The sequence below is a fragment of the Budorcas taxicolor genome, chromosome 22 (genome assembly GCF_023091745.1).
Source record: "Budorcas taxicolor isolate Tak-1 chromosome 22, Takin1.1, whole genome shotgun sequence".
NCBI lineage: Eukaryota > Metazoa > Chordata > Mammalia > Artiodactyla > Bovidae > Budorcas > Budorcas taxicolor.
Genome location: NC_068931.1, coordinates 38,012,148 through 38,026,359, shown reverse-complemented (window position 1 = coordinate 38,026,359; position 14,212 = coordinate 38,012,148). Strand labels below are relative to the sequence as shown.

At 41.5% G+C, this 14,212-nt stretch overlaps 1 protein-coding gene across 1 annotated transcript in view; it reads left to right on the top strand.

Moving 5' to 3' along the window:
* Nucleotides 1–14,212, top strand: part of MYOM1 (myomesin 1) — a 117,945-nt gene that overhangs the window by 47,843 nt on the left and 55,890 nt on the right. Inside the window, exons 11-15 of the mRNA XM_052660544.1 lie at nt 591–732; nt 3,906–4,105; nt 6,296–6,352; nt 8,508–8,632; nt 13,377–13,560. Of these exons, the coding sequence (XP_052516504.1) occupies nt 591–732; nt 3,906–4,105; nt 6,296–6,352; nt 8,508–8,632; nt 13,377–13,560 (708 nt within the window). The remainder of the gene's footprint in view (nt 1–590; nt 733–3,905; nt 4,106–6,295; nt 6,353–8,507; nt 8,633–13,376; nt 13,561–14,212) is intronic.

Genomic DNA, 14,212 nt, shown 5'->3' with positions numbered 1-14,212 from the left:
ATAATTATGTTAAGAACAGACATCCTAACATAATTTACATTAGACTTTTCTGAGAGCAGTCTCTGATGTCTCCATAGTTATTTTTTATTAGAATATTTTGGGCAGGCAAGGGCCATGAGGCTGAGGTCATGGGTCGTTTTCAGAGCCCTTTCTGACATAATGTTCCTTGTACTGATGGCGAAAAGCACACATTGTTATTTTGGTAAGCAAATTACAAAATTGATGATTGCTCTACTGAGGCCAAATGGAGATCCCTGGTGGCTCAGTAGTAGAGAATCTGCCTGCCAAGCAGGAGACATGGGTTCCATTCCTGGATCAGGAAGGAGGAAATGGCAACCTACTCCAGTATTCTTGCCTGAGGAATCCCATGGACAGAAAATCCAGGTGGGCTATAGTCTGTGGTGTGTGGGGTTGCAAAAGATTTGGACACAACTTAGCACCTGAACAGCAACGACAGTAATAAACAACTACTTGGCCAACGTAGTAGCCACTGCAGTGATGTGTAAGAAAGGTCTGCACTATGACCTTGGCTTTTGGGGCTAACAGAATGCATCTGAGAGGGCTCACGGGGTCCTTCTGTATCCCCCCAGATGCCGATGCAGAGATTGAAGGAGCCCCGGCCTCTCCCCTGGACGTGGTGTGCTTGGATGCTAACAAGGATTACATCATCATCACCTGGAAGCAGCCGGCTGTGGATGGAGGGAGTCCAATTCTGGGATATTTTATTGATAAGTTAGTATCTAGTATGACTTTGGTTAGAGTGATTGGTTATAGACATGCCTGCTTGGTTTCTCCCACCATTTCTTTCGCTCTTTTTTTTTTTAATATACTGATTTTAATTTTTATTTTATTTACTTATTTTTTGATCGTGCCGGGTCTTCGTTGCTCTGTGGGCTTTTCTCTAGTTGTGGCAAGCAGGGGCTACTCTCTAGTTGAGGTGTGTAGGCTTCTCATTGCTGCGGCTTCTCTTGTGGAGCACAGGCTCTAGGGCATGCACGCTTCAGTGGTTCCAGTTCCCAGGCTCTAGGGCACAGGCTTAATAGTTGGGGCGCATGGGCTTAGTTGCTCCAGAGCACGTGGAATCTTCCCAGATCAGGGATCGAATCCACGTCCCCTGCAACGGCAGGCGGATTCTTTACCGTTGCACAACCTGGAAAACCCTCTCCCACCGTTTCTTGGTGAAGTGTTTTCTTTACCAGGCTTGTCTCCTTCTTTTTCTCTCTGTCTCCAAAGAGATTGGTATGAGTATATACTTAACTATCTGCTTACCTCAATTTCAAAGATAATTCTTCAATTCTGCTACCAGCCCAAGTTGCTAATTTGACAAGAATATTATGAATCTGTACACCTGATAGAGGCTACTTTGGAAATGAAATAGCTGGTGTTTTACACACATAATGTCCATGTTCCTAGTATGTCAGTAATTTAAGAATATTAAATGATAATACTCTAGGGACACTAACAAAATTTTATTTACATCACAAGAATCAAGCTTGACAAAGAAATAAATATCTATAGTACTAAACTATGTTTTATCTACAAATTGTTGCTGTTTACATTCTCCAAAATTTAGAGGCTTTATATTTATAGTAAATGGGCCTTACACATGAATTTGAAGAAGGAAATGGCAATCCACTCCAGTATTCTTGCCTGGAGAATCCCATAGACAGAGGAGCTTGGCAGGTTACAGTCCATGGGGGTCACAAAGAGGCGGACACTACTTAGCAACTAAACCACCACATGTGAATTAGCCAGGGAGCTTGGCCAATGTACACAGCAAATTTAGATTATTGACCTAAAACCATTATTGTCTTAGTTTCTTTTCAAATAGTTGCTCCAGTTCTCTCCCATTTTTGAGTAATAAAGTCTGACTGTAAAAACCACTAGGAACACATAACCTGTGCCACTGTAGTATAACAGGTTTGTACCAAGCTGGATTAAACTTAATATTTCTAGAAATAAGTAAGTATATGCCTACTGGGCTCAGAACCAACCAGAGAAATATTTATAATAAGTTATACACTATTTAGGGCTTTCCTAGTAGCTCAGTTGGTAAAGAATCCGCCTGCAATGCAGGAGACCCTGGTTCGATTCCTGGGTGGGGAAGATCCCCTGGAGAAGGGATAGGCTACCCACTCCAGTATTCTGGCCTGGAGAATTCCATGGACTGTATAGTCCATGGGGTTGCAAAGAGTTGGGCACAACTGAGCAACTGTCACATACACTATTTAACCTATACTAAATGCTTCCACATTATTTCATCATTAAGTAATGATGACTTGTGAAATTTTAGGTAGGTTCTTTTTCATCCTTACAGTTTCTGCATTATTGTCTTTGGTAGATTTACAAAGAATTTTCAGACTTTGATCATTGAAAGACCAGAGACAATCAGTACATCTTGTTTTCTTCTTGCTTTAGCCATAATGAAAATAACCATAATGTGGTGAATATTTATGAAGCATTTGCTGTGTGCATGGCACTGTCCTAAACACTTCACGTGCCTGCCCCATTAACCCATAGCCTCTCTTTGAGAGGTATGTGCCATTATTACAGATAGGAAGCAAGTAGCTGACCCATCACTGTGTCCTAGCGGCGAAATGGTAAGTTTGGGTTCTTGCTGTGAACGTCTCCAGAGCAGCTGCTCCCCACCTTCCTTTCTGCCCACATGAGAGTTTGGAAGTGAGTTCCAGGACCACTGGTCACCGAGACAGTATCTGCTCAGGGGAAGAGGGAGCTTCCTGGCGGAATTCCTGGAGGCAGGGGGGTCTGTTGCTTGTCCAGGCCTTCTAGCTCCCCCCGCTGGCCAGTTCACAGCAGCTCCAGAATTCCTACAAAGGAAAATTCAGGGGGAGGGAGTGGAAGGCACAGACTGAAGCCTTATTTGATACCATTTCACATAAGATTGAAGAAAATGTCCATTTCTCTCAAAGAATGGAAGGGTGATGGCAAGGAAGTGAAAATAATGTACCCCCGCCCCCACTCCAACTGCCTTTGCACTGCCATTGGCACCCTCCTCCCCCTTGAGAATCCTTCGGGCAATTATACCCTTTGGACAGAGAGCCGAGTTGGGGAAGTGATAAAAATTCAAAGTGCAGTGCTCTGCTCATAAAAAATAGTGAGTTACTTACTGCTGCATTCTGAGGTCACACATTGGGCCCCTCAGACTCTCTTGATCAGGCCGAAAGCATGATATGGACTGTCATCTTTTTCTCCTGGGATGTGACCCCTCTCTCCCCAGCCGTCGGCTGCTGTAAAGGCCCCCAGTAAGAAATCAGAAGTTCCAGGGACTTAGCCTTCCCTTGCCAGGCCCAAGGATTTCCCTACATCTCATCAGTCTCATCTGATAAGAAAAAAAATACAGTGCCCATCTCGCTGTTCCACCCACACCGCGTGTAGTGACCACCGGTGAGCTCTTTCCAGACTATAGTACAGAGAGGTGTCTTGTAAGGTGTTAACTTTCTTAACCACAGTTCCATTTTTAAAAGAAAATGCATAAGAACGATAAAGAAAGAAGTCACTAGTGGTAGAACTGGAGACCTTGTCTGAGGGGGATGTTTGGGGGGTCCTCCCCCTTCTGCTATGTAAAAACTGTGCATACCTGCCTGCTTCTTTTTTCCCCCTGAAAAGCTCCTCTGCTTAGCACAGGAGACCCCTCAGCTGCCCGCTTTTAGAGAGGTGGAAGGATGTACATGTCTCCATGAAAGCTCTGAGGCTTCTTTCCTGTTAGAGTAGATCCGTTGCAATTGAGTGGAGCTGAGTGCCTGCAGCTATGTATCTGCTGCAGGCTGCTCCAGGTGGAGGTTTTATACAGCGAAGCCCTGAAGCACTGGGGTGGCTTTGCAGCCCTGACGCCATCTACTTAGCCATCCTTCCTCTCATATTCTTGTCCTCTCTCTCTCCCTTAGATGTGAGGTGGGCACAGACACTTGGTCTCAGTGCAATGACATTCCTGTGAAATTTGCTCGTTTCCCTGTCACTGGGTTGATCGAAGGCCGTTCTTACATATTCCGAGTTCGAGCTGTGAACAAAGTTGGGATAGGCCTGCCCTCTCGAGTCTCCGAGCCCGTGGCAGCTCTGGACCCAGCTGAGAAAGCTAGACTGAAGAGTAAGTGTTTCTCATTTTTCAGAATGACCTTTTAAAAATGATTGCAGTAGATCCCATTGCAAGGTTATTCTTCCCTCGTCCACCAGAGGGAGAGAGAATAAGAAATCCTTTACTGATCAGAAAAATGCCAGGGGGAAGAAAACAAAAACAAAAACTTTTTCTGTTTTTTAATTTATCTATTCACTAAGGGGTTTATTTTATTAAGAGTCTTTGCCTTATTTAGCTGAGTTCCAGGCATTGTGTTTGAAATGAAAATATGAAAACCTGGAGCTTGAAGAGCATTTTTATTCATTTTATTAGAACACTTCAAATATACTTTTTTTTGTCAAATATACTTTTCTTTCTGGTTTAGTTTCTTAAAATTGTAATTTTCCTAACGCTGAATTTATCCCTTATAGCATGAATATCGCAATACTGTGAGCTTTTGATATCAAAGGAAAATCACATTTACAACATTATATCTGATCTATCAGTACTCGAGTTTCCATATTAGGCAGTCAAAAACAATCTTTTCATATAGTTAGCCTCCAAGTCTCGATGTCAAAATAGTGGTATGTAAATTATGATCTGCTTTTGTTTCATGGGAACCAATATAGCATCCTTAACCATAGGGACCATAAAATGACAGTGAAGAATTTTTGGACCTTCATACTTCAGTCTATGCCAGATTTCTCAACCTTGGCTCTACTGACATTTTAGGCCAGGTATCTCTTTGTTGTGGGGGCTGTTCTCTGCATTGTGAGATGCTTAGCAGCATCGTTGGCCTCTACCCACTAGATGTCTGTAGAATCTGCACTCTTACCACCTCACCCCCATCGTGACGATCAAAATTATCTCCAGATGTTACCTAATGTCCCTGGGGGCACAAAATCACCCCAGCTGAGGACTACTGGTCTGTGCCATTTACCACATTTACAGCTTTTCTTGACCTTAAGTACAAGCAGTGGCATCAATAAAAAATCTAATAAAATGATGCCACCTTCTCTCTGGAGACTTTCCCTGATCAGGCTCCTCAATTGCTCTCCAGTCACTTTTCACCTGCGTTTTCACTTTTCACTTTTCATCCAGCTTCCCTCCATCTTTCTAAATTCCATCTCATATTTTCATTTACTCCTCCTTTATAAATTTCAATGAAAATAAGATTTGCCGGAATTGAAAATAAGTTATCTTGCATTTCACCCTCCTGTTTTTGTACACACTCTGGTGGAAAGTACCTCGTTTAAAGCAAGAGTTGAACCATTCTCTCTGATGTCTTTCTATAATCACAGAAATGAATTTCCTCTGTGACTCTGTACTGCCTGAGTCACTCATTTTATTTACTCGGGATTAAAAATGCTTCCCTTTGTAAGTAAGTTTTAAAAGTAATGGAAAGAGATCCCTTTGGTTGAGCTTCACTGCATGATCAACAAAGCCCACCATCACTTTCATCTTCATATGACAGATACAGAACAGCCAGGCTTACATTGTTCTCAAAAGGTTTCTCCCAGGTATATGCTATCTCTTAAGTAGGGTGAGAGAGCCTACGTGGTTCAGGAGATACACATTGAAGAGTATATGGACACAGGCTGTTCCCCTTGCTTGTGTGAGTACAATTCCAGAAACATGGACTCCGTCCCGGCAAGTTCTGGGCTCTTGCAGATTGTGAGTTGCTTGATTCCCAGGGCTGTGCCCTTCGCCCCCAAATACTATGCACACGCTTGGTAAGACTCATTTCAGTTCAGTTCAGTTCAGTCGTTCAGTCGTGTCCAACTCTTTTCGACCCCATGAATCACAGCAGGCCAGGCCTCCCTGTCCATCACCATCTCCCGGAGTTCACTCAGACTCATGTCCATCGAGTCCGTGATGCCATCCAGCCATCTCATCCTTGGTCATCCCCGTCTCCTCCTGCCCCCAATCCCTCCCAGCATCAGAGTCTTTTCCAATGAGTCAACTCTTCGCATGAGGTGTCCAAAGTACTGGAGTTTCAGCTTTAGCATTACTCCTCCCAAAGAAATCCCAGGGCTGATCTCCTTCAGAATGGACTGGTTGGATCTCCTTGCAGTCCAAGGGACCCTCAAGACTCATTAGGAAGGTACATATGTAAGCTAGTAACAAACCCGTTTGTGATGAATCTGGACCGTTTATCAGTTTCTCAATGGAGCTGAACTGTGTTTGTGAATGTTTCTGATTTTTTACACTTATCTCTGTTAGGCCGCCCCTCAGCACCCTGGACTGGACAGATCATTGTCACTGAGGAAGAACCAACAGGTAAAAGCTATGTTTTCCCCTGATAGTATTGCCAATGTTCGGCCATGCGATTTAGCTATTGTGGAAGGTATGATGTATATTATTTAAGATGTTTTGGAAAAAACATACTGAAGTATTTGGAGATCATGAAGTAACATAATGTTAGAGAATCACTTTTTTTTTTTTAAGATTTATTAAGGTACAATGACATGGACCAAACTGCATGTCTGTAAAACGTACAATGTGATAAAGTTTACATGTGTGAATACCTGTGAAATCACCAATGTGATCAAAATAATGAACATATCTACGACCCCTTAAATTTCCTCATGCCCCTTCCTCATCTCCCCACTATCACTTATCTGCTTCCTGTCACTGTTGTTTATGTTGTTCACAATTTTACGTAAATGGAATCCTACTAATTTTTGCCTGATTGCCTTCACTGAGCATAATGATATTTATCCATGTTGATGTATATATCAGTTCATTCCAATTTATTTATACCTTCTCATTTGAAAGCCTCTGTGAACCTCTCTGGTAAGTGTTTTTGTGGATATACCCTTTCATTTCTCTTGGATAAATACCTAGAGGCTGAATACACAGGTCATCTGATAAATATCTGTTTAATTTTTAAAGAAATTGCCAACACTTTTCCAAAATGATTGTACGTTTTACATTCCCATCAGCAGTAGTTGAGAGTTCCAGCTGCTCCTCACTGTCCCAGTACTTGGTATGGTCAGTCTTTTTAATTATAGCCATTCTAGTCAGCGTATATTGGTGTTTTATGTCACACTGGCATTTCATAGTAGGTGCATAGTGGTCTTAATTTGCACTTCCCGAGTAATGTTGAGCATCTTTTCATGTGTGTATTTGCCGTTTTTGCATCCTATTTGCCATCTTTGCCAGATCCAAGTTCACTCAGATATTCTTTCTTTTTTTCTGGAAATGTCACAACATCAGCTCTTACACTGTTATCATTCAATTTATGATACATTTCAAATTAATTATTTCTATATTGTGTGAATTAAGGGTCTAAGTGTTATTATTTTGCATATGTTGATCCAATTATTTCAGCAGCATCTGTTGAAAAGATTATTCTTTTCCCATTGAATTGCCTTAGCACTATTGTCCAAGTCAATTGATTGCATATTTGTGGATCTGTTTTTGAATCTTTATTTGTTAATTTTGCTTTCTTTATACCAGTACCACACTGTCTTGAACTGTAGCTTTTATAAGCTTCTTATTTTTCTTTCTTTTGTTTTAGCTTCATAGTTTTGCAATCAGGTGATATAAGACCTCTAATCATTTTTTCCCTAAGTTGCTTTGAGTACTCTAAGTCTTTGCATTTCCATGTAGAATTTAAAATTAGATTATCAATTTCTAAGAAAAGTCTGCTAGGATTTCTATTGAATCTTTTATTTTTCATTTGTTTCTATCTACTTACTCTCTCCAACTAAATGATAGACTTATTGCTTGTAGTTTTGTAGACATTTTGCTTGTAGTTTTGTCAGGTTTTGTTTCATATATTTTGAGACTCTGCTACTAGGTTCATAAGCATTTTTATTATTATATCCTCTTATGCACTGACCACTTTATTATCAGAAAATCACTCCTTTTATCCATGGTAACGCATTTTTGCTTGAAAATATGCTTTATCTGATATAAACATGACCATTTCAGCTTTCTTTTGATGTGTTTAGCATGACATATGATATCTGTCCTTTTCCTTTGTGTTTTTGTATTTAAATCACATTTCTTGTAGGCATCATATCCTTGGGTCTGGTTCTTTAAGGCAAACTAGTAATCTTCACCTTTTAATTGGGATATTTGAACAATTTACATATCATTGTGATTATTGATATGACTGGATTTAAATCTAACATCTTGCTATTTGTTTTTTATCCATTCTATCTATTTGTTCCTTTTTCCTCTTTTCTTTTGGATTTGAATATTTTTATTTCATTTTATCTATATTATCTTATTAGCTATAATTATTTATTTTGATGTTATTTTGATGATTATGTATTTAATATCTTGGAATTTTTTCAGTATAATTAACATCTGATCACACCCTATTTTCAAGTAATATTACACTACTTCACATGCAATATAGGTCCTACAATACAATTCCATTTTCCCGAGTGCGGGTCCCTCAAGCTTCCCTGTTGTTTTTCAGAGGGTGTTGTTCCCGGGCCCCCCACCGACCTCTCCGTCATCGAGGCCACGCAGAGCTATGTGGTGCTGAGCTGGAAGCCCCCTCGCCAGCGTGGCCATGAAGGCATCCTGTATTTTATAGAAAAGGTGAGACTCTGGGAGCAGCATCATTATCTCTGGCACTTCTTCAACATTTCTTTAAAGAAGTAGAGATTAAGTTTCTGTTGTGTCCTGAACTTTAAAAACTCTTATAAACTGTTACCTGTTTCCACAGAAAAATGTGTTTCCCAGAATTTTGCCTGAAAGTTCAGGGGATTTATGGATCCCTAGAGAAGGCAATGGCACCCCACTTCAGTACTCTTGCCTGGAAAATCCATGGACGGAGGACCCTGGTAGGCTGCAGTCCATGGGGTTGCTAAGAGTCAGACACCACTGAGCGACCTCACTTTCACTTTTCTCTTTCATGAATTGGAGAAGGAAATGGCAACCCACTCCAGTATTTTTGCCTGGAGAATCCCAGGGATGAAGGAGCCTGGTGGGCTGCCGTCTATGGGGGTCGCACAGAATCGGACACGACTGAAGCGACTTAGCAGCAAGGGTCACCCATGGACTCCTAAGAGGTCCACAGACCCCAACTCTTAGCCCCTCCAAGAAGAGAAACATTCCTGGAACTGTAGATGGCCTCTGCAACACTGTGTTGCAGTGCTTTCTCACCACTTTTGCCATCTCCCCTGCTCTGCTGTTGTGGTTTAGTTGTTCACTCGTGTCTGACTCTTTTAGGCCCCATGGATTGTAGCCTTCCAGACTCCTCTGTCCATGAGATTTCTCAGGCAAAAATATTGGAGTGGGTTGCCATTTCCTCCCCCAGGGGATCTTCTTGACCCAGGAATCAAACTCACATATGCTGCATATGTGAGCCGCCAGAAAGTTCATCAAAGAACTATAGGTCTAGGCAAATACCTGTAAGTTAGGTAACAATATAAAATCTATATTCAACTGTCTTTCTGGCCCTTTAATTATTTCTAACCAGCAGCTCTTGAGAAAATTATATTGGAGGCAAAAACACAGGGTCTGTGATTTTCCTTTATTAACAATTTTTTTCATGAGGACATTTGGCTCATGGGGGGCATGCCTCACTTCCTTCCTATCCCTAGAGGTGAATAAAAATAAGAGGTTCATTTCTTCAACATGCCAATATGGACATCTTCAAAGAAAGTCTGATTTTACCAAAATAATGCTTAATTTTTATGTTTTATCAATTTTTACATTTTCTACACATTAGCCTCAAATGAAATATAACTTGAGTATCATTCTTGATTAAAAATTTTTTTCTTTCTCTCTCTCTTTATTTTAATAGAGGGCAAGTCAAGAGTGATAAACATTCACTTCTTAGTGTATTTAATATGCATTCCTCCAGTGAATCATTTTGAAATGCTCCACACAAAGATAGTTCTGAATAAGCTCTGTGGCTGTAATTACCGTCTTTCTTATAATAATGACACAGGAACAGCCTACTCCTGAGGCCTTTCTTTGAGATGAGTCAACTTTGGCTTCTGTTGAGCATCTCCTCTGGTCACATAAATTCAAATTTCTGCATGAAAGTCTGTAGCTTCTCTAGACCTAAATACCTGAATCTGATTAAAAATTTGAGTGTTCTTCTACCAGTGAGCCAGAAGGGACATTTGTGAGTACAGCATGGATAAAGAGGTCTACACAGGCCCTGCCAACATACAAGGTCTAGGATGTGCCAGAGGAGCAGCACACTTTCAGAAACCTGGGGCACGTTTACAGAAAAGCCATCCAGATGAGTGCCAGACTGTGGTCCAGAGCCAAGTCTCAAATTCTCATTTAAAAAAAAAAATTTTATTTATTTGGGTCTTTTTTGCTGGGCCCAGGCTTTTGCTAGTTGCAGAGAGTAGGGGCTACTCTCCAGCTGTGGTGTGTGGACTTCTCCTTGCAGTGGCTTTTCTTGTTGTAGAGCACGGACTCTAGGGCACACAGGCTTCAGTAGATGTGGCACACCAGCTTAGCTGCCCCATGGCATGTGGGATCTTCCAGGACCAGCGATCAACCCATGTCTCCTGCATTGGCAGGCGGATTTTTAACCACTGGACTACCCGTGCTTAGTCTCTCAGTTGTGTCTGACTCTTTGTGACCCTTTAGACTGTAGCCCACCGGGCTTCTCTGTCCATGGGATTTTTCAGGCAAGAATAAGGACCACCAGGGAAGTCCTCAAATTATTTCTGATGAACCACTTCTAAACCGCTGACTTTTCACAAGGGAAATGTTCCCATGCTCTCTTCCCATGACAAGTTTCCATCCGCAGGATGTTCAAGCCCGCAGCAATGCTGCCTCTCTGGTCATCCCTGTGCTTGCTCTTCTTCAAGGAACCTTTTACCTGGGATTTGCACGCACATTAAGCATGAGCTTGCCTGTCATGGTGATGGGCTTACAAGCAGTTATGCCATGTCTGTGAGCCCTGAGACGGTTGATATTGAGGGGAATTAGATAAATCAAGTTCCATTGCTCTCAACCCCTCTGTCCTACTGTGTTCTTTTCAGTCCCCAAAGTTTTCCTCAGATGTCTTATGTTTTCAGCGCTTTCCAATTTCCCCTTTCAGAAGTCCGGTCAAGTCAGAGACAAGAATTGTATGACTTGGTAGCTCTGTTTCTACCAAAGGAACGAAAACAACTGATGTTTACCAAGGACCAGGCACTGTTTTCCAAATGACTCAGTGGTAAAAGAATCTGCCTGCCAGTGCAGGAGACACAGGAGACACTGGTTCAATCCTTGGGTCCGGAAGATCCCCTGGAGGAGGAAATGGCAACCCACTCCAGTATTCATGCCTGGGAAATCCCATGGACAGAGGAGCCCTGGTGGGCTATAGTCCATAGGGTCACAAAGAGTCAGATACGACTGATCAGCTGAGCACACACATGCAGGCACTGTTTTAAGCTCTACATATGTTAACTCCCTTCATTCTTCCAGGAACCCTATGAAGGAAATACTTTTATTTTTATTACATCTGCTTTGTAGATGAGGAAACGGGCATAGATGGGGTATATAATTTGCCCCGGATCACACAACTAGTAAGAGACAGAGCTAGGATTTGAACCTAAGTGGTCTGGCTCAGGTCCATATATCCAAGTTTTACACACTGCTGCCTTCCAACCTTCCCACGCCTGAGTCTCCTCTCAAAAGCTTGGATAATAGGGACTTCCCTGGTGGTCCAGCGGTTGAGATTTCACCTTCCATTGCAGGGTGTGTGGGTTTGATCCCTGGTTGGGGCGCTAAGATCTCACGTCCCTCGCAGCCAGAAAACCAAAACATAAAACAGAAGCAATGTTGTAACAAATTCAATAAAGGCTTTAAAAATGGTCCACATCAAAAAAAAAAAAATTCTTAAACTTCAATAATCACATAATATATGCCAAAAATGAATCAAAGTCATAAACTAAACAATGAAAGTCTGGGAGGATTCTATTCCTCAGTGGTAGCAGAGCGACTTAAAGGGGAATTTACTCTCTCTGCCTCCCACATACAGCAGACACATTATCATAAAAGGTACTGCAAGGGATGTCAGTGGTTACCTCATCAAATTTGCCTATTTTACAGACGTTGACACTCATGTGACTGTCCCAGGACCACATAGCTCGCTGTTACCAAAGCAAGGACCTGAAGCAATGCCTCTGGGTCCTTTTCATCATACCATATTGCCTCTCATTTCAACTAAATGAAGGTTATGCTAAGTGATGTACTGAGAAACTTATTGTCCCCTAAAGTTATCATCCTTGACAGCTGGTCAGTCTATCACAGGTTTGGATTTCTGGAAAAATCTCTTGAAACCATTCAGACGTTCTGTAGCAAAGTCACTTCTGCTTTGTCCATATTCTAAAAAAGAAAAAAAATTATTTATCTTTCACTAACTTCATACATCTAGAATTCAGAAAAATTAATTCATTCAGGAAAAAAAAATCATTGATTATCTACTATGTGCCAGATGACAGTTCCAGGCTCTGGGGTATAGCAGTGAACAAGATAACTTCCTGAACTCATTTCATTGGAATTTACATTCCAACAATGGAGACGACAAACAAATAGTTTAATTTCAAGTGTTGATAAGTTTCTTGGTGAAAAAAAGCAGGGGAAGTAAGGAATAGAGAGAGATGGGGAAGGAGCAAATAACCTTTGCAGGTCAGTGATGGGATGGCAATGATCAAGAAGGTGATATGTGACCACAGACCTGCATGTTGTTATGAGTCATTATATAAAACACAATTAAAATAACTCAGGTCATAACAATATAATGGAAATGTAAGTATCTAAGATAGCATATTAAACTTAATTACATACCCTAAAAAATGCATCTTACACCAATTTTTGTGTCCTGTTGTGCTTAATTGTGTCTGACTCTGCAACCCCATGGACTATAGCCCGCCAAGCTCCTCTGTCCATGGAATTTTCCAGCAACAATACTGGAATGGGTTGCCATTTCCTATTCCAGGGCATCTTCCCAACCCAGGGATCAAACCCGCATCTACTGCATTGGCAGGCAGATTCTTTACCACTGTACCAACTGGAAAGCCCATCTGACGCCAGACTATCATCTAAATGAATTAAGGACTTTTGTAAGTAGACCAATGGCCTTATTTAGCTAAGAAAAGAAGTGAAATATCAAGGCATCATATTTGTCCAACAATACAGCTGTATTTGATTGAGGTAATCCTGTGGACTTGAGATGTTTCATCCCCCACTTCCTTCAAATCTCTTTTCCAGACCAACTTGCATGACAGGTAGTAGTTTGTTGGCAGATAAATGAACTTCGAGGTGCCTTAGAGTTCTTCAGTTTATTCTTTCTGTGCCTTCAATGACCTCACTGTTCTGGCTGCAGTGTGAAGCGGGAACTGAAAACTGGCAGCGGGTGAACACAGAGCTCCCTGTGAAATCTCCCCGCTTCGCTCTGTTCGACTTGGCTGAGGGGAAATCCTACCGTTTCCGAGTCCGCTGTTCCAATTCGGCTGGAGTTGGTGAGCCATCAGAGGCAACGGAAGTGACCGTGGTTGGTGACAAGCTTGGTAAGTGTAGAGTTTGCTTGAGCTGCTGTAAACTTATTTGACTTCAATTCGAGAGAAAATTCAAAAGCAAGAATCGTACTGAAATACATATATGTTCAAAAGTAAAAATGGTGACAGCTTTTTTCATATTATAAATTTAACTGATGACTGTGCTTGACTGATATGTTAAAAAGAACTTCGTGTGTGTGTGTTAGTTGCTCAGTCATGTCCGACTCTTGGCGATCCTGTGGACTTCCTCTGTCCATGGAATTCTCCAGGCAAGAATACTGGAGTGGGTTACCACTTTCTTCTCCAGGGGATCTTCCTGACCGAGGGATCGAACCCAGGTCTCCTACATTGAGGCAGATTCTTTACCATCTGAGCTACCAGGGAAGCACCCCCTCCTCCAAAAAAAACTTTATGAATGATTATGAAAGTACATTTCTTCAGGAGTTTCAACAGTATTGCTAGTGTACTTTTTTCCTGGAGGGGATTGGTATGTTCATCGGTGTTTAGTTTTTCATTATGCTCCCAAACTAGCATATTTAAAACATTTTCTGCTCTAACGAATATAAAGAACTGTGTGTCTGACGTGGTTACTAGCATAATATTTATATATGCATGTTCATGTTTCTGCATATGTGATAGGAATGAAGTTTTAAAGCCACCTTGA